At 44.3% G+C, this 19,183-nt stretch overlaps 1 protein-coding gene across 6 annotated transcripts in view; it reads right to left on the reverse strand.

Annotated features, from left to right (window-relative positions):
* SLC5A11 (solute carrier family 5 member 11) overlaps positions 1–19,183 on the reverse strand; it is a gene marked incomplete at both ends in the record, with an annotated part of 45,494 nt that overhangs the window by 25,221 nt on the left and 1,090 nt on the right. For 2 of the 6 annotated variants that reach the window (XM_082645756.1, XM_082645755.1), the window contains 5 exons: positions 133–238; positions 1,423–1,527; positions 9,797–9,856; positions 11,056–11,160; positions 16,064–16,135. In XM_082645756.1, coding sequence (XP_082501882.1) covers positions 133–238; positions 1,423–1,527; positions 9,797–9,856; positions 11,056–11,160; positions 16,064–16,135 — 448 coding nt within the window. Of the gene's footprint in view, positions 1–132; positions 239–1,422; positions 1,528–9,796; positions 9,857–11,055; positions 11,161–16,063; positions 16,136–19,183 lie in introns of those variants that run through there. The other 4 variants (XM_082645758.1, XM_082645757.1, XM_082645760.1 and 1 more) reach the window with 3 other exon arrangements.

The raw sequence follows: 19,183 nt of genomic DNA on the forward strand, positions 1-19,183 counted from the left end.
ATGATGGACTGAGGGTTCATGAAGACATGGTCTTAGCACACTGGAACATCAGAAGATGAGCCAGGAAAAGACAGGGTGGCCCACAGCCCCTGCCCACCACCTCTCCCAGAATCACCCCTTGTTCCGTCGTACCTGCAACAGTGTATAGAGCTGTGATGGCCAGCAGCCCGACTATGGCCAGGTACAGATTTAGGTTCAAAGACTGCTGAATGAAGATGGCACCTGCATACATGTCTACCTGGAGAGACATGAAGTTGACGGGTGAATGAATGAATGGACGTTTTAGCACAGTTTCCCCAGGCTCAGGCCGTAGCCTTGATTCTGGCAAACACAGAAACATCATATGATGTCCTTTCTTCATCTCTTCCTAGATCAGGGGTCTCAAACGGGAGGCCTACGGGTGATTATGTTTGAGACCCCTTCACTGGGCTAATACAAGCGCCTCAGTCGTCTTCCTGCTTCTATTCCTGATCTGCCTACTCTCCATCCTCAACACTGCAGCCTTTATCAAATACCATCATGATCATCTCATCCTCATCAAAACTCTTCAGTAGCTCCCTACTGCCCCCAAGATAATGTCCAAATAAGTTAGAGCTGTATACCAGGCCCTTCATGGTTCGCCTGCCACTTGACCTCATTTCCTTTACTCACGTCATGCTCCCAGACACACTGCAATACTCCCTGTCTCCCTAACAAGTCATGTTTGTTCATGCCCCCAAGCGTTTGCTTCTTCTGTCCAGCCCTCTGGAATGCCAATCCCCCTTTCTCCACATCCCCTCTACATCCTCCTCAGATGTAACTTTCCTTGGGAAGGTTCCCCCACATCTGTAGCTTCCCACCAGACTGAGAGCGAGCATCGTCCTTCTGCCTTTCACATCTGGAGCTGGCACAGAGGCAGTTATTGTTGTTTGAATTGAATGGAATTCCTCTGCCCACCCCCCCTCCCCCACATAGGACAAGGTTTCCCCCAGCTCCAGATGGAAGAGAAGAGGGCATCAGTGTGAGTCAGGCTGAGCAGCACGTACTGGAGGTTGCAAAGCATCTGCTCTTGGCCGCTTTCCAGAAGATCTGCCCATCCAAACGTCGGGGTGGGGCAGGCTCAGTGGGCCATCAGCACATATGATTAATAGTTGATAACTGCCTGATCCCAGGAGGAAGATGACACACCCACCTGAGGGCTCTCCGAGTCCCATTCAGTGATGGGCACCATCCCAAGATGTTGCTGAAGAAGCTTTGGCAGGAGAAGGGGGAGGAGTCCTTTCCGCTCCCTTTTTCCCGTACTTCCTCTGCCCCTGCTTAGCCTTTGCCCCCACCCCTCCCAACTTCCTTGAACCTCCCAGAAGCTTCCTCAATAGGAGGAGAAAGTGGATGGGGAGGGACACCACCAGCTAAGCTTCTCACCAGGCTGTGTCCCCACCTTACCGAGATCTTGGTGAAAATGTAGATAAACAGGTAGAGCACAGCCAGGATGATGGGGATCCTGTTGCCGCCAAAGCGTTTCCTTAGGTATTCTGGCATCGTGGTGACCTGGGGACCAGAGTTGAGATTTTGCCACCCAACAGCCCTTCTTCCCCCTCCCCGCTTCTCCCCAAACTCAGAAGCACAGATGGTCTTCTTGGGATTCTCAATGGGAGACTTAAAAGAGAGGAGAAAATGGGAACAAAGGGGTGGGGTGAGGATGGACTGGGGTTCTGTGCAGAGTTAGGTACCCAACTATCATATATCCCAAATGTATATGCCACCCCAATTTTTGCCCTCTCCTGTGTTATTAATGTTATTACCTAAAACTTATTAATATCGATGTTACTATTATAAAACTTAATGTTTTTCTTTAAACCAACTCATGTTTATATTGAAGTAAACTTATCTAAAAAGAAAACTTCAAATCACCACTGTAAATGAAAAATCAATCCTAAACTTAAGGGAATCAGCAACAATATTCACATGGATAATAAAATCACTCATTCATGTTCTATTCTTTCCTGGCAACTTCCTCTTGCACACCAAAAACCCTGGGCCCAGAGCCTACTCATTCTTTCTTTAAAAAAAAAAAAGAAGTCAGGAAAAGTGTTGAACAGGTATTAACTGCTCACTAACACCAACATGAGACTCTGCCCTTGAGCTCATTGAAGGAGGACGGAAGAGGAGATAATGTCGCCAGGTGATTCAGTGTAGTTGGTTCCATGTCTAACACCTAAACTCATCTCAAGCCTCTCCATGTGTCCATGTTCTAACCTTTGGGGAAGTTGCTCTCATGTAACCCTTCAGCCACGTTACCAGGAGCAGAGAATCCAGAGACGGCAGAGAAACCAGGGAAGCACTGAATTAGGTCCAGATGGGTGGGCCAAAGCTAGGTGCCATTACCATATAGGGCACCCCAGGGGCTGAGCCATACTGAGGAGAACCATTATTTGGGTGGCACTTTTCTTTGGGGATAGCATGTCCTTGCCCAGTCTCCTCACTGTGCCCGCAGACTTGGGGGTTGAGACAACGCCATGTCTAGACAATGGAACCTCAAATGCACAACTGTTCTTCCATGAGGTCCCGGATGTTGGATGGGAAAAGACAGTAATGATTATGTTTGCAGCCCCTCGTCCAGGCTGTTGCTGCTTGGGTGTTCCTTAGTCTAACCCAGGGAGTAGACTAATGGGTACCCGATCATGAGCTGATAAATAGCAAACCATCCATCCCAAGGTCAGATTGTGAAGGCAGAAGAAGCTGGGAGTGGAGACTGGGAGAGACTGGATGGCCAGACTTGATTCAAGAAAGGTAAGTTGTTAATAGTAGAATCTGGGTACAGTATTCAAGACTATAAGGGTGTCCAGTGTAAAATTATTTCAACACTGATGTAGGTTTGAAATTTTTTTCATAATAAAGTACTGGCCAAAAAAATTGAACTCTAGGAATAAATAGACACCTTAAAATTTAAAAAAAGAAAATAAGCGTCTCTTTCCTCCCCCTCTCCCCCAAAGGGCAATTCGGGATTCTGACCCTCATGAGTGGCTTGCCTCAACCCTCTGATTTGCTGCAAAGCAAACAGAGCAGGGATTTTCCAGAAGCACATTGCACTGAGCTCTGACACTCTATCAGGGAATAACACACGGAGAGATTCAATCAAACCATATTGAATGGACACACTCTTGGTGATGGTATGAAAGCTAATTAGAGAGAGTGCATGAGAACTTCAGCCCATTCAGATAAGTGGACCAAGGAAGATGCTCCTCAAGAGGATTCACTATCTCGCCTGTGAATGACAACCACCAGCTGGTCTTGCTGGGGAGCAAGACTCCTCTCATTGGCTGACAGCTTTTATCATCAGTTGACCTCCATTACGATCTACAGAGAGCCGCACAGCCTGCTACATGCAGGAAGTTTCTAATGAGCTAAGAAAGGAAGGAGGCATGAAAGTCATCAGAAGGCGAGCAGCACTGGTATCTAGAAATCAGACTCTGGGGAGAAATGTGAAGCTAGCTGACAGATGGGAGGCAGAACCTAGGCTGTTTGTCGTAAAGTAGCTAAGAAGGCAATTTGCCAGCAAGCAAGGTTGAGAGAGACAGAGACAGAGAGGTGAATGACTATTAACACAGGCACCACCCTCTGAGTGTTGCTGGGTGAATGTTAACAGGAAATAAATGCAGCCAATGACGACTGCCCTGAGAGAGGACCGCCCAAGTGCCTTGGTTTGGTGGTTCCTCATCTCCTGGGGGTGGAGGGCAGTGAGGGAACTTCAGCATCTCTCTTACTCTCCCTTGAATCACGTCCAGACAGCCACGCTCAGTCCTCATGTAAAACCCCTCCCTCTTCCTCGGAAACCCATGCCATCAGGCCATAACAACTTTCGCCCACCCCAAGCCTCCCGGGAACACTGTCCAGCAGCCAATGAGAATTCAGCTCCTTCACTGTCTTCCCCTCTTTCTAGACTTTCCCCAAGTCTGGAAGCAGCTTCAAGGACCATGACGAGCACCCACTGGGACATTTTGTACAGTGTCTTAGTTTGTTTAACCCCAACAGATGGGCACTTCCACTCCAGCAACTCATTTCTCTGGCCAACATCCAAACCTCGTCATCTCCAGGACCCCATTCACCTCCGATACCCCAAATTTTCATCAGTGCAACCCTTTCGTTTGCTGACTCTGATGACCCTGGCTTTGGGACCTGACCAAGACTTTCAGTCCCTAATTGGTGCCTCTTCTTTTGGGTGTCAGCTCATCCTTCATTTCACTTCCTTCTGAAATCATGGACCCTGCTACTGAGTAATTTCAACAAATATTTTTCAAATACCTACTATGTATCAGGCACTGTTCTAGACACTGGGAGAAAACAGAGATAGTTCTTGCCCTCCTGGAGCTTACAATCTAATGAGAGAGACACACAGTCTAGTGCAGTGGCTCTTAATGGAAGGAAGAGATTTCATACCTTCCCAGGGAACATTTGGTGATGTCGGGAGACACTGCAGCTGCCACAGTTTGGGGTGTGCTATTGGCATCTAGTGGATAGAGATCGGGAATGTTGCAAACATCCTACAATGAACAGACTACCCCTCACACACGCATAAAAACACACAACAAAGAATTATCCTGCCCCAAATGTTACTACTGCTGATGTTGAGAAAGTATAATGGGAAAAACACACAGTCTAATGGGAGAGGCGTGTTAATTTAATAATCACACAAGCAAATGCAAAATGGCAACTATGGCACACAATGAAGGAGGAGACTTCACCTAATCAGAGAGGTCAGAAAGGGCTTCCTGGAGGAATAGTTGCTTGAAGTAGGATTTGGATAGATGATAGGAGTTAACCAAACCACAAAAGGAAAAGGAAAACTTTCCAGCAAGAGGGGAAAGCACTGTAATGGGCTGGGGAAGTGGAGAGCCTGGTGAGGACGAGGAACTGTTAGACCAGTGCCTGGAATGCAGTTGGCATTCAGCTCAATAAATGCTTCTTCAATGAACAAATAAATGAAAGAACTGACAGGAGTAAACTGGTGGTTAGAGAGTAGGGTGGGCCCCTAAAGAGTAGAGGTCATTTTCCATATTCATAAGTAAAACTGGTCTATAATTTTCTTGATGGGTCATATTAGAGTTATCCTATTCTCAAAATCTGGTAGACAAAAATTACTTCTAGGTGGATAATTGACTTAAATGTGAAAAGTTCTAGAAGGTTATATAGGAGAATATCTTTATGACTTTAGAGTAGGAAATATGTTTTAATAAGACATAAAAGGTAGTAATTAAGGAAAAATGATAAGTGGAACTACATTAAAACTAAGATCTGTTAAAGGGAACCCTCCTACACTGTTGGTTGGAACGTAAGTTGGTGCAGCCACTATGGAAAACAGTATGGAGGTTCCTTAAAAAACTAAAAATGGAGTTGCCATATGATCCAGCAATCCCACTCCTGGGTGTATATCCGGACAAAACTCTAATTCAAAAAGATACATGGGGACTTCCCTGGTGGTCCAGTGGTTAAGAATCTGCCTTCCAATGCAGGGGACGCAGGTTCGATCCCTGGCCAGGGAACTAAGATCCCCCATGCCATGGGGCAGCTAAGCCCGTGCGCCGCAAGTACTGAGCCCGCGTGCTCTAGAGTCCAGGCACCACAACTAGAGAGAAACTCGCGCACCACAACGAAAGATCCTACATGCTGTGACGAAGACCTGACACAGCCAAGTAAATAAATAAATATTAAAACAAAAAAACCCAAAAAGATACATGCACCCCAAGTTCATAGCAGCACTATTCACAATAGCCAAAACATGGAAACAACCTAAATGTACATCAACAGATGAATGGAGAAAGAGAAAGACAAATACTATACAATATCACTTATATGTGCAATCTAAAATATGACACAAATGAACTCATCTACAGAACAGAAATAGACTCACATAGAGAACAGACTTGTGGTTGCAAAGGGGGTGGGGGTGGGGGTGGAGGAGGGATGAATCGGGAATTTGGGATTAGCAGATGCAAACTATTATATATATAGAATGGATAAACAACATGGTCCTACTGTATAGCACAGGGAACTCTATTCAATATCCTGTGATACACCATAATGGAAAAGAATATGAAAAAGAAAGTATATATATATGTATAACTGAATCACTTTACTGTACAGCAGAAATTAATACAACATTGTAAATCAACTATACTTGAATAAAATAACTTTTTAAAACATCTAAGATCTGTTCATCAAAAAACACCATTAAGAGAGTTAAATGGCAAACCACAGAGTAGGGGGGGAAAAGATATTTGCAACACATATAATCACCCTAAGGGCTTGTTTCCAGAATGTATAAAGAGCTTCTATCAATAAGAAGAAGCTATATAACATAATAGAAAAGTTGGCAAAAGTCTTAGACAAGTTACTTCCCTAAAGAGAAAATCCAAATGGCCAGAAAATATATAAACAGAATTGCCAATGGAAAGAACAGTGAGGGGGACTTCCCTGGTGATCCAGTGGTTAAGAATCCACCTTCCAATGCAGGGGACCCCTGGTCGGGGAACTAAATCCCACATGTCGTGGGGCAACCAAACCCGCACGGGGCAACCAAGCCCCCGCGCTGCAACTACTGAGCCCGTGCACCACAACTAGAGAGAAGCCCACGTGCCGCAGCGAGGAGCCTGTGCAGCACAGCAGAGGATTCCACATGCTGCAATGAAGATCCCATGTGCCGCAACTAAGACCTGATGCAGCCAAAAAGAAAATAAATAAATATTTTTAAAAAAAGAAAGCACAGTGAGACATTACAACACTCCCACCAAACTGGCAAGAATTTTAAAGTTGGAAAATACCAAGTGTTGGCAAGGATGTGGAGCAATGGAGCAAAGGGAATTTGCATGCACTGCTGGTGAGAGTATAAACTGACAGAGCTACTTTGGGAAAATTTTGGCAATATCTAGTAAAGCCAGATAAACACATCCAATGACCCAGAAATTCCACTTATAGGTAGATTTTCTCCAGAAATTCATGTCTATATGCATCAGGACACTTGTATAAAAATGTTCACAGCAGGGCTTCCCTGGTGGCGCAGTGGTTGAGAGTCCGCCTGCTGATGCAGGGGACACGGGTTCGTGCCCCAGTCCGGGAAGATCCCACATGCCGTGGAGCGGCTGGGCCTGTGAGCCATGGCCGCTGAGCCTGCGCGTCCGGAGCCTGTGGTCCGCAACGGGAGAGGCCACAACAGTGAGAGGCCCGCGTACCGCAAAAAAAAAAAAAAAAAAAAAGTTCACAGCAGCATTGTCCATCATAGGCTAACATTAGGAGCAACCTTGTTTATGTGCATCAGGACACGTATAAAAATGTTCACAGCAGCGTTCTCTATCATAGGCCAACATTAGGAACAACCTAAATGCCCACAAACAAAAGAATAGACAAATATATTGGGGTATAGTCATACTACAGAATACTACATAGCAGTGGGAATTAACACACCAGCTACATGCAAGGAAAGAATGTAACCCCCCCAATGCCATGTATATTTCATTCCAGAAAAGTACAATTAAACCATCTTGTATAGGTATGCCCAATTAAAACTGTGAAGAAAAGTAAAGAAGTGAGTCCAATGAAAGTCACTGTGAAAGGAAGTCATCGTGAATTGCTAAATCACGTGGGGGAGTGTTATATTTTGTGTCGTTTTTTTTGTGGGGGGGGCGCCCCATGCAGCATGTGGAACTTCCCGGACCTGGGATTGAACCCATGCCCCCTGCAGTGGAAGCACAGAGTCTTAACCACTGGACCACCAGAGAAGTCCCTGTTTTGTGTCTTGATCTGGGTGTTCATTTTACAGTAGTTTGTTAAGCTGCACATTTGTGTTTTACCACTTTTCTCTGTGTTTATTTTATTGCCCAATAAAAATAGATTGGGTAGCTTTGTATCTTTTTTCAGCACTCTGGCATTTATTATCTAATATGGGCTTAATCTTCTCTCTGAATAAGATGCTGCCCAAAGAATGTCTAGAGTCACAGGACTTTTTTATTGAACAACAGAGCTTGCAGATCCTTTCACAGCAGCACAACTCTGTCAATTTCAGCCCTTTTCACAGCATGATATCCACAGTACAGATGCTCAGTCCCCTAATGAGCGATACTATGGTTGTCCACAGGTTTTTCTATTACAAACTATATAAGTCATTTCAACTCTCACGCCTCTTATTAACCTTCGACCACACAAATTCCTTCCTCATTCAGCAAATGACACTGTCTTCTACTTCCCAGAGAAAACGGAAACCATCAGCCGAGAACATCTGGCCACCCGACCTATGAATTAACCTACGTCTCCACCATCCTTTACTCTTTCGTATACTAGGTGCTCAAGAAATATCTGCTGCTGCTTTGGCCCAGAGATCCTCAGTCCCAGTCAGTGTTGTTCTATCCCAGAGATTTGGTCTGTGTGGGAGCTAATCACAGGTGAGTATGGGCAGACCCATGCCCCCAGTCACCAAAAACCATGCTTTTAGACTCAGTATTACCTCCAAGTGAGGTTATTTATCCCTACATCACTGCCCTTTGCATAAGGTTGCACTACTTCTGATACAGAGTGATTTTTTTTCAATGATTTCTCTGATCATGAAGTAGTTCTTTCTACTTTGTGTATTTTTGTATTTCTGTAATAAAAAGTTAAAATCAGTTATTGCTTGACGAATAACACTATGATATTGTATGATCTTGCCCTGTGTAGTAGAATGTCTAAAACAGAATTAAGTCTAGATGGTATGAACGACAGAAAGCTGTCAGTAAGATCACAGGTGATTTTTAAGTTTATTTTTTTTATTTTATGTTTTGGCTGCACCAGACAGCATGTGGGATCCTAGTTCCCCCCACCAGGGATCGAACCTGCGCCCCCTGTATTGGAAGCATGGAGTCTTAACCACTGGACTGCCAGGGAAGTCCCTAGAAATGATTTTTTAAACTACTTTATTTTTCAAAAAGTCTAAAGCAGCATTATTTTGTAACAAAAATTTTGACATATCACATCAGCCAGAAATAACTCAATTATTATGGTTTTGGGTACAAAGGAAGAAAAAAAAATCACTGAATCGCGCGCATGTGTGTGTGTGTGTGTGTGTGTTAAAAGCAGTAATATGTTGTGGCTTAAACATTTAGAAAAGACTGTGATTTTTACGTTTGTGTTTTGGCATTTAAAAAAATCTTTTGAGCCTACGTTTCTTCCGGCTTCTGAAAGCCCCTGCCCCCCATGTATCTTTGATGTCCATTACTAGGTGGGCAATGCTAAGGACAGGGTTCCTAACTGTCTCAGCAGTGCATCATCCCACACTAATGCTGGGACCTCTGAGGGACTAACGCAGAGGCCCCCAACCCCCGGGCCGCAGACCAGTGCCGGTCCGAGGCCCATTAGGAACCGGGCCGCACAGCAGGAGGTGAGCAGCGGGCGGGCCAGCGTGGCTTCATCTGCGGCTCCCCATGGCTCCCCATCGCTCGCATTACCTCCTGAACCATCGCTCACGTTACGACCTGCACCATCCCCACCATGGCCCCCTTCCCGTGGAAAAATTGCCTTCCTCGAAACCAGTCCCTGGTGCCAAACGCACTGCAACGGAGAGTGGCCCCCGCTCGCCGCAGCTGGAGAAAAGCCTGTGTGCAGCATCGAAGACCCAATGCAGCCAAAACAAATTAATTAATTAATTTAAAAAAAAAAAGTTTGGGGACCGCTGGTATAATGGATGTCTGCAGGCAGGAGGGAGGGAAGGATGCTGGTGGGAGGGAGGGAATGCAAAGCTGACCCTCCCAAAGGGTCTTCCTATTCCATAGCACCCCAACCCCCTCAGACTCACCTGACCAGCGATGTAGATAGGGAGGAAGATCCAGGCCAACATCAGCACGGAAAATAAGCCCTGCCGGGGAAAGCAGAATCAGGATTCAGCTCCCGCCCACACTGTGGTGCCAGTATGGATTTCCCTGTGTCCAGATGGAAGCTGGCCTCATCTGCCTCTGGTTCCATCTCTTACTTACTGAGTAGTTCACCCTCCCTGGGCTGTCACACTTTCATGTTTAAATAGGACACAGGGATGAAGTAGGGCAAAATGGAACGAGAAGCTCTTTGTGGCCCCCAGGACTGTGTGTCCTAAACCTTGAGTGTCCCCCTTCGTCCCCTTGTGTTCCATCCCCTCCTTGGGCTGGGGTTAAATCAAGCCTGTGAGTTCAGGCAGGCCACGCTGATGAGTAGCTGGTGATGCTGGAAGAGTTTACACAGGTCTCTGAGACTCACTTTTCTCACCTGTGAAATGGGAGTAACTGCCCCCACTGGGTTGTTGGAAGGAAATCAGTGAGATGATGCTTACTGAGCACTTACGATACACCAGGCATTCCTGTGCACACTTTATAAGCATGAATTCATTTAATCCTCTCAATGACTTGCTATGGCAGGTACCATCATTATCCTTGTTTTATACATGAGGCTCAGAGAGATCTAGTAACTTGCCCAAGGTCACACAGCTTATAAGTTTTAGAGCCCAGATGTGAACCCAGGCAGTCTGGTTCTAGTCTGTAATTGAATCCTGTAATATGATGATGTATGTGGTGTACTTAAGTCTGTGGCACGGAGTAAGTGCTTAAAAAATGTGAGTCATTATGAAGATGAAGATCACTATTAATAAGTGCATCCCTTCCCACTAAGTGAAAATCATCCTGCTACATAGAAGAGTGTGTCTTATCTCTTGGGTATCTGTGAGGTGGCAAAAAGATCAAGAACCACTGAACCACAAAGTTTTGTGATGGGCAATTGATATCTAATACACAGAAACACCCTCCAGTCCCACAAAACCTTCTATCTTCTGCATCCACATGGGAGAGATTCTGAGCCTTCTTCACACATGTATTTGCCTTATGGGCTCCCAGCAAGCAAACACAGGGAGGCCTGGGACTTGCAGATCAAACTGATTTTTGTTAACTAGGGGTGCCCTTGATGATTCCTGTTTGTTTTTTCCTAAAGCACCACTCTATTTTTAAACGAGCAGAGCATGCATACAACTGCCCCCTGGGATCTACCTACTGGGTAGAGGGTGGGCTGCCCATGCCCTGGTAACATACGTACATTAAATTCATAAGCAGTTACAGAAAGGCCCGCAGCAGCACCTGACCCTGCCAGGCCAATGAAATGTCCACTTCCAACATTGCTGGCAAACAAGGATGCACCCACCTGTGGGGAGATGATAGATCAGATCTTGGAGCCAAGGTCTGGTGTAGCTTCTTCCCAACACCAGTTCTTCCCATTCACCAAAGAGACCAAGACAAAAGGAGAAGTGGAGAAAGCAGGGCCATCCCTAGACCATCTAAGCAACTTTTTAAAAATTAGAAGCCTCTTCTTCCTTAAAACTATTTTACTTCCACCTTTAGAAAACTGGCATAACAAATACACATATCTATGATGCCTAAGATGTGAACTGTGTCCCCTCTAGGGTTGTGCAGTGCACAACTTGAACAACTGTATGCAGCATCCCTGTGGGAGAGGGAGGATGACAGGTGTTGTAGAAAGTGCTTCGGGATGAGAATCACAAAGCCTGTGTTATTCCCCAGCTCTGCTTCTAACTTAGCAAAGAAGAGAGCCCTCCTTCTAGTAGAAATCTAAGTGGCCAAGACGGTACTTGATGACCCCAATCCCTGGTCTCAGTTGATTGCATGAGACAGGCCTGGGCACCTGGCCCAAGCTGGGCCAATTACATTCTCTCTCCTGGGAATCTGGAACTGGAAAACCATATTTGCTGGTCCCTTAGACTGGGGGTGTGTAACCCAGGGAGGTGTGTGTGTAGCAAGGGGATGGGGGAGGTGAGTAGCATGCTCAGCTATGCACCAATCACTGCCACTCTGCTGAGAGAGAGGAGAATGAGGTAGACTTGCAGAGAAAGGCAGATCAAGAGAGGACAGAGCGAGGGCTTCCCTGGTGGTGCAGTGGTTGAGAGTCCGCCTGCCGATGCAGGGGACACGGGTTCGTGCCCCGGTCCGGGAGGATCCCACATGCCGTGGAGCGGCTGGGCCCGTGAGCCATGGCCGCTGGGCCTGCGCGTCCGGAGCTTGTGCTCCGCAACGGGAGAGGCCATAACAGTGAGAGGCCCACGTACCGCAAAAAAAAAAAAAAAAAAAAAAAAGAGTACAGAGCGAGATGGAGACAGAGATAGAGATAGGTGAGGGAAGGAGGGAGAAAGAGACAGAGAGGGAGCTATCTGTGAGAGGACTGTTGTGCCTCCCATTGACTTTCTGGTCTCTGGTTTTCATCTGATTCTATTCCATTGATCTGTCCTTATACCAGTATCACACTCTCCTGATTTCTGTAGCTTTGTAGTAAGTTTTGAAATCGGAAAGTATAAGTCCTCCAACTTTTTTCTTCCTTTTCAAAATTGTTTTGGCTATTCTGGGTCCCTTGCATTTCCATCTGAATTTTAGGATTGGCTTGTCAATTTCTGCAAAAAAACAGGGGGGGATGCAGCTGGAATTTTGATAGGAATGGTGTTGAGTCTGTAGTTCAGTTTAGGGAGCATTACTATTTATGTTAAATAGATACTATCTAGTGTGCCATTTTAATTCCCTTATTGCTAGCTCAGGCAGCTACAATGTCAAACAATTGCCACTGATTTTTTTTAAACGAATGCCTCTGGGTAAAGGGCTGCTCACACTAGATGATCACTGAGTCAGATCAAATAAAGACAAGTTGTGCAAGGGAAGCTTTCCAGGGAACTGCAAGATGGGTTAAATACTGACAATAATGTGAGAATGGGACTTTGAAAGAGATCCAATCCTGTTCTAACAAGTGGCCTTCAAGACTACTGCAGAGCTGAAGAGAAGGGAATGAGAATAGAGCCAGGTAAAACACCACAGAACTTCCTGTTCTTCTTGAGATTCAGCTATTTTTCTTGAATTAAATCTCCCTGGATGGTTACTAGCATTAGGTCAATTTCCAGAGTTCTGAAAATGTTGATTTTGACAATTTTGCCACTGTTCTCATTGTTTTTATGCAGGAGGAGATTTCAAAGATCTTTATTCTGCCATTCCCAATGACACCACTCTGCATGCTCCTCTGATTTTCCACTCTTCCCATAAAGAATCTGCGCTGGCCTGTGGCTTATTTTGATCAATATAATGTGGTGAAAGTGACACTGTGTGACTTCCAGGCCAACACACAACAGCCCGGCAGCTTTCATTTTTGCCCTTGGAATCAGATGCCTTGTAAAAGGCCTTGGGCCAGGCCATTAAATGATGAGAGGCTTATAGAGAGAGTGAAGTCCTTGTCTCCTAGCCAGTCTAGCTCCTGCCAGAGCTCCAGATCTGTGATGAGGCCATCTTGGACTTCCAGCCCTTCCCAGCCACCAGCTAAACGCAGCTCCATGAGCCACTCTAAAGAGCAGGGGAGGAACCACCCACTCAAAACATGCAATCATTAGAAATAATACACTGTAGCTGTTTTAAGCCACTACATTTGTAGGTGGTTTGTTAGGCAACAACAGCTAACTAACGTACATGTTCCAAAGTCTATTCTCTCTCTCTCTTTTTTATTTTTTTACTTAGTAATTACAGAGAAAATGGATTTATTAATCAGGGGCAGACCTGGATTAACAAAACTCCTAAGATTTACACATAAAAGCAGAAAGCTAATTGATTTCCAGTGAGACTTACAACTGGGTATGCAACCAGATATTCAAATTGTCTAGCCTCTACAGCCTCTCCATGTAGATAAGCTACGTGAGAAGCCAAACTATAATCAGAAAGTTGCTTTGTGGACTAGAGCAGTTCATAATGTGATTCAAATGTTTAGTGCTATCAGACTCTGTTTACCAGCGACAGACATCTGCTACTTGAAATGAAATGACGGGATATGCACAAAGGCACCTGCCCCTGGACAGTGTTTAGGTGGGCCAAGGCTGTGAGAGACCACATAAACCTCTATAACCAGTTCCTATCAGAACTAGTATTGATTTTCTATAGATGTTAACATTGTATCAAGCCAAAGCCCATACTCTCAACCACATCTCCTTCACATTGACATCATTCTCCTTAGGTGAAGAAAGCAAAAAAAGCTCCAAAATTTCCCTTTGCTTCTTGACCTGGGAAAGGGTCATCCAAGGAGTATGAGCAGAGAAGTGGTCCCAGAAGTGACATGCAAAAGCAGGCATATTTAGGTGGCCTGCTGTGTTCCTACTGAATTTTAGGAACTCAGCATCACTCATCATAGAGACCCCTAGACCAGGATTTCTTAAAACTGTCACTGAATATTTCCTTTGTAGCCTTCTCTAAGTTCACTGCACCTGCACTGCTATGTACTTAACATTTTACCTTATATTGACTTCTTCTTTAACTCATATATATGAATCACATATTATTTAATCAATGTACTATATATTAATACAATATATTAGTAATATAATAGTACATGCATATATATATGTATATATATATATACATGTATGTATCCACAGCCTTAAGTAGAAAATCAGTATCACTTGCTCTACATAGGAGAGAACCATACAAATAAAATGAAAATGAAAAAAAATTATTAAATTCTAGCTAGGTTCTCTGGACGACCAAATTCACTTAGCCTGAGGCTTGCATTCTCTTTTATTTTTATTTTATTTTATTTATTTATTTTTGGCTGTGTTGGGTCTTTGTTGCTGCACGCAGGCTTTCTCTATTTGCGGCGAACTGGGGCTACTCTTCATTGCAGTGAGCGAGCTTCTCATTGAGGTGGCTTCTCTCATTGTGGAGCACGGGCTCTAGGCACGTGGGCTTCAGTAGTTGCGGCACGTGGGCTTCAGTAGTTGCGGCACATGGGCTCAGTAGTTGTGGCTCATGGACTCTAGAGTGCAGGCTCAGTAGTTGTGGCACATGGGCTTAGTTGCTCCGCAGCATGTGGGATCTTCCCGGACCGGGGCATGAACCCGCGTCCCCTGCATCGGCAGGCGGACTCTCAACCACTGCACCACCAGGGAAGCCCCTCAGGGAATTTTTTAAATGAATTGGTTGAATATATAATCCAGAGCTCATTTTTGGTATCTTTTGAGGACACTGTGGTCATTGTCTTTAAACATCTCATGGACCAGAAACTTATATACCTGTTATCTCTGCATCTTACATCCTACATCTTTGGGACTCCCTGCAAATGGGAGATGTCTTCTCTTTTTTTAGTTCAAAGATTTAACACTTATATTAGGAGATCATGAATAAAATTATTACTCCTGATCCCCTACTCAGGGCCCAGGAAGCAGAGGTCTGTGTGCATGTGTATGTTGCACATGTACGTGTCCGTGTGTGTATTTAGTAATGCCTTTAGCTACCCTTGAAAAGAAAATACTAATTGGACTGTTGTATTTGTTATTTATGTTCTCAACACCCATTCCACCTTGTCCCAGTCATGCTCTCCAGTTTTCCTTCAGAGTCTAGCCCCTCTCATTTCTCATCACATATGCCTCAGAGCAGGCTCCATGCCCCACAGCTTAGGCACTGAGTGTGTGACCCAGGCTTGAGCCAGTTAGCACATCATGAGCCAGTTAGCACATCAAACTCCCTTGGTCACAGTGATTGGCACAGAGATGGGCAAGGGACACAATCAAAGATGGGATATTTTCCAGGGATACTGCCATGGAGGCAGGTGCTCTTCCCTTGCTAGGCTGGAACTTGAGAGGATGAAAGGTCTGGAGCAGTGGCCGCCATCTTGTTGACATGAAGTTGAGCCTGTTTGGGAATAGCACCCATCCAGAAGAAGAGAAGCAGATAGAAATAGATAGATGACAGATAAATAATGGATAGATAAATGATAGATAGATGATAGATAGATAGATCGGATAAATAGAGGGAGAAACCAGTCCTACTTATCACTTGGGCCCCTATACTCTGCCATACCTGAAACCAGACCAAACCTAAGTTTTTCCCTTAGGTGAGCTGATGAATTCTTTTTATTCAAACAAATTTGAGTTGGAGCTAAGCCTTCTCTAGTCTAGACTGTGACTTCCAGACAACATGGAACCAGAGAGTCTTGAGCGAGCAAAGTTTAGACAGAATATCAGTACTTGAAGAGTCTTTGAGAAGTAATTTTAATTGAACCAAAGACTACTTACTGGCCACCACACCATGTCCCCTCCAGCTAGAAAATAGCCTTTCACCGTGTCTCTTTTGGTCTTCACTGTGGACTGAAACAAAGAAGGAGGGTGGGTGAGGGAAATGTTAGCAATCAGACCCCTCCCAAAATGGCCTAGGCCACAGATTATAACCCGGGAGTCCAGCAGGCCAGACTCAGACATCAAATTTATTTTGTTTTTTTTTTGTTTATTTGTTTTTGGTTTTTTGTTTGTTTTTTGTTTTTTTGCAGAGGTCCCTGAGCGATACTTCCCATCGACATTGTTTGCCTGAAATATCTTACTCACTTTTTTTTTTTTGCCACGTGGTTTGTGGGATCTTAGTTCCCCAGACAGGGATTGAACCCGGGCCCTTAGCAGTGAAAGCACAGAGTCCTAATCGCTGGACCGCCAGGGAAGTCCCTCACCTATAATTAAAAAAAAGATTGAGGGACTCCCCTGGCAGTCCAGAGGTTAAGACTCCATGATTCCACTGCCGGGGGCACAGGTTCGATCCCAGGTGAGGGAACTAAGATCTCACGTGCCCCATGGCTCGCCAAAAAATAAAAATTAGAAATTTTTTTAAAAGTACCAAACTTTGAGGTCCTTTAAAAAAAAATGACTTCCCTGGTAGTCCAGTGGGTAAGACTGTGCTCCCAATGCAGGGGGTCAGGGTTCAATCCCTGGTTGGGGAAATAGATCCCGCATGCATTCCATAACTAAAAGATTCCACATGCCGCAATGAAGACCCCACAGCCAAAATAAATATAAATAAATAGATAATTTTTTTTAAAAAAAGTATAGTTGATGTGTGATATTACATAATTTACAGCTATATAATATGGTGATTCAAAATTTTTAAAGGTTATACTCCATTTATAGTTGTTATAAAATATTGGCTATATTCCCTGTATTGTACAATATATTCTTTTTTTTTAATTAATTAATTATTTTTTTTGGCTGCCTTGGGTCTTTGTTGCTGCGCGCGGGCTTTTCTCTAGTTGTGGCGAGCAGGGGCTATTCTTCATTGCGGTGTGTGGGCTTCTCATTGGGTGGCTTATCTTGTTGCAGAGCATGGGCTCTAGGCACACGGGCTTCAGTAGTTGTGGCACGTGGGCTTCAGTAGTTGTGGCTCGCAAGCTCTAGAGCGCAGGCTCAGTAGTTGTGGCACACGGGCTTAGTTGCTCCACGGCATGTGGGATCTTCCCGGACCAGGGATCAAACCCGTGTCCCTTGCATTGACAGGCAGATTCTTAACCACTGTGCCACCAGGGAAGCCCTGTACAATATATTCTTGTAGCTTATTTTATGCATAATAGTTTGTACCTCTTAATACCTTACCCTTGTATTGTTCCTCCCCCCTTCCCTCTCCCCACTGTAACCACTAGTTTGTTCTCTATATCTGTGATTCTACTTCTTTTTTGTTATATTCACTAGTTTGTTTATCTTTTAGATCAAATATATTTTGTTTGACCCATGGTTTTTAAGAAGATTTTCATCCGAATGCCCTTAGAGGAGACATAAACTCTTCAGGTCAACACAGCCCCTACCACTCTCTGCCTCACAGATGTATAATAACCCACTAGATCCCCCTAGGCATTTGAGTTTCAGACTCATGGCTTGTATAGACAAGCCACAATGAGCTATAGATTGCTCACAATGGATATCATTTATTGAGTATCAGTACTATGTGACAGACACTATACTAGTCATTTTGAAGCATCATCTCATTTTAATCCTCACCAACTCCTATGAGGTTGATGTCATCAGGCCAGTTTAACAGATGAAGAAACTGTGGCTTGGAAGTAAGGTCACGTACATACGTGCCATATTTCTACAGAGCAGAAGGCTGGGAACTCAAACCCAGGTCAGCCTGATTTCAGAGCTCTTTAGGAGTGAGCTTCCCGCCATTAAAGGTGCTTTAACAGAGACATTTTAACCACTAAGTAGCTATTTGTGATCTTGGATAAGTTAACTTCTCCCAGCCTCTGGGTGCAGGTGTTGGTGATAGGAGTCTTACTGGATGGGAGATGACATGAAATGATATCTTTTCATCTCTGCAAATGATCTTACTATAGAAAACAGACACTACAGCTCATTCCTGCTGAACCCTGACACAGGAAGTATTTTCCAAGAGTAAAGAACTCCTTGTGCTAAAAGGGAACATCTAAATCCATGGCTTCAAAAACCAGTAATACATCAAAGTCTCCCAATCCTCTTGTGAAAATATAGTTCCCAGGAACTCTAACCCTCACCCTAACTCCACCCCTACACCTAATCCTGATCTCAAACCTGTCTGACTCAAAAGCCCTGACTCTTGGGAGTTCCCTGGCGGTCCAGTGGTTAGGACTCGGCACTTTCACTGCCGGGGCCCCAGGTTTGATCCCTGGTCAGGGAACTAAGATCCCGCAAGCCGTGCAGCGCGACAATAAATAAATAAGTAAATAAATAAATAGATAGATAAATAAAAGCCCTGACCCTTAACAACATCTCACCCATCTCAATATCAGATCCGTGGTCTTTGGGATGTCCCGCACTTTTATCCCCTGATTGATCTGGAGGAGGGAAAGCTAAGGGGTAAGAGTAGAGAAATGATCTACAAATAGTCAAACTGAAGTGGGGACACCTCAGTAGGCTACAGTTTTCAAGTCATTTGACCTGAAAATCAGATAGCAGCACCTCCTCTGCACTATCCTTTATCCCAAAGTTACTGTCTCTTTAATATGTAAAGCGTTCCTAGAAATTGATAAGAATAAGAGCAAGAACTTAATGAAAATGGAAAAAAAAAATGAAACCATACTTCACATAAAGGAAACAAGTGGTTCTTAAACATATGTAAGGATGTTTATTTTAGCCTCACTGATTATAAGATAGTACATTGAGATATTGTGTTTCCCTGTCAGTTTGGCAAAAATGAAAAAGTTTGACAATGCAGTGTTGCTGTGGATGTGATAATGTGACTTTCATACATGATGATTTTGTGCAGATTGGCGCTAAACCTAAGGAGGGCAATTTGACACAAGCTATCATAATTACAAATACATATATCCTTTAACCTGATGATTCCACTACAGGGAATTTATCCTACATTATAGTTGTATACATCCAAAATAATGTGTCCAA

The sequence above is a fragment of the Mesoplodon mirus genome (genome assembly GCF_964341445.2).
Source record: "Mesoplodon mirus genome assembly, chromosome: 15".
Taxonomy (NCBI): domain Eukaryota; kingdom Metazoa; phylum Chordata; class Mammalia; order Artiodactyla; family Ziphiidae; genus Mesoplodon; species Mesoplodon mirus.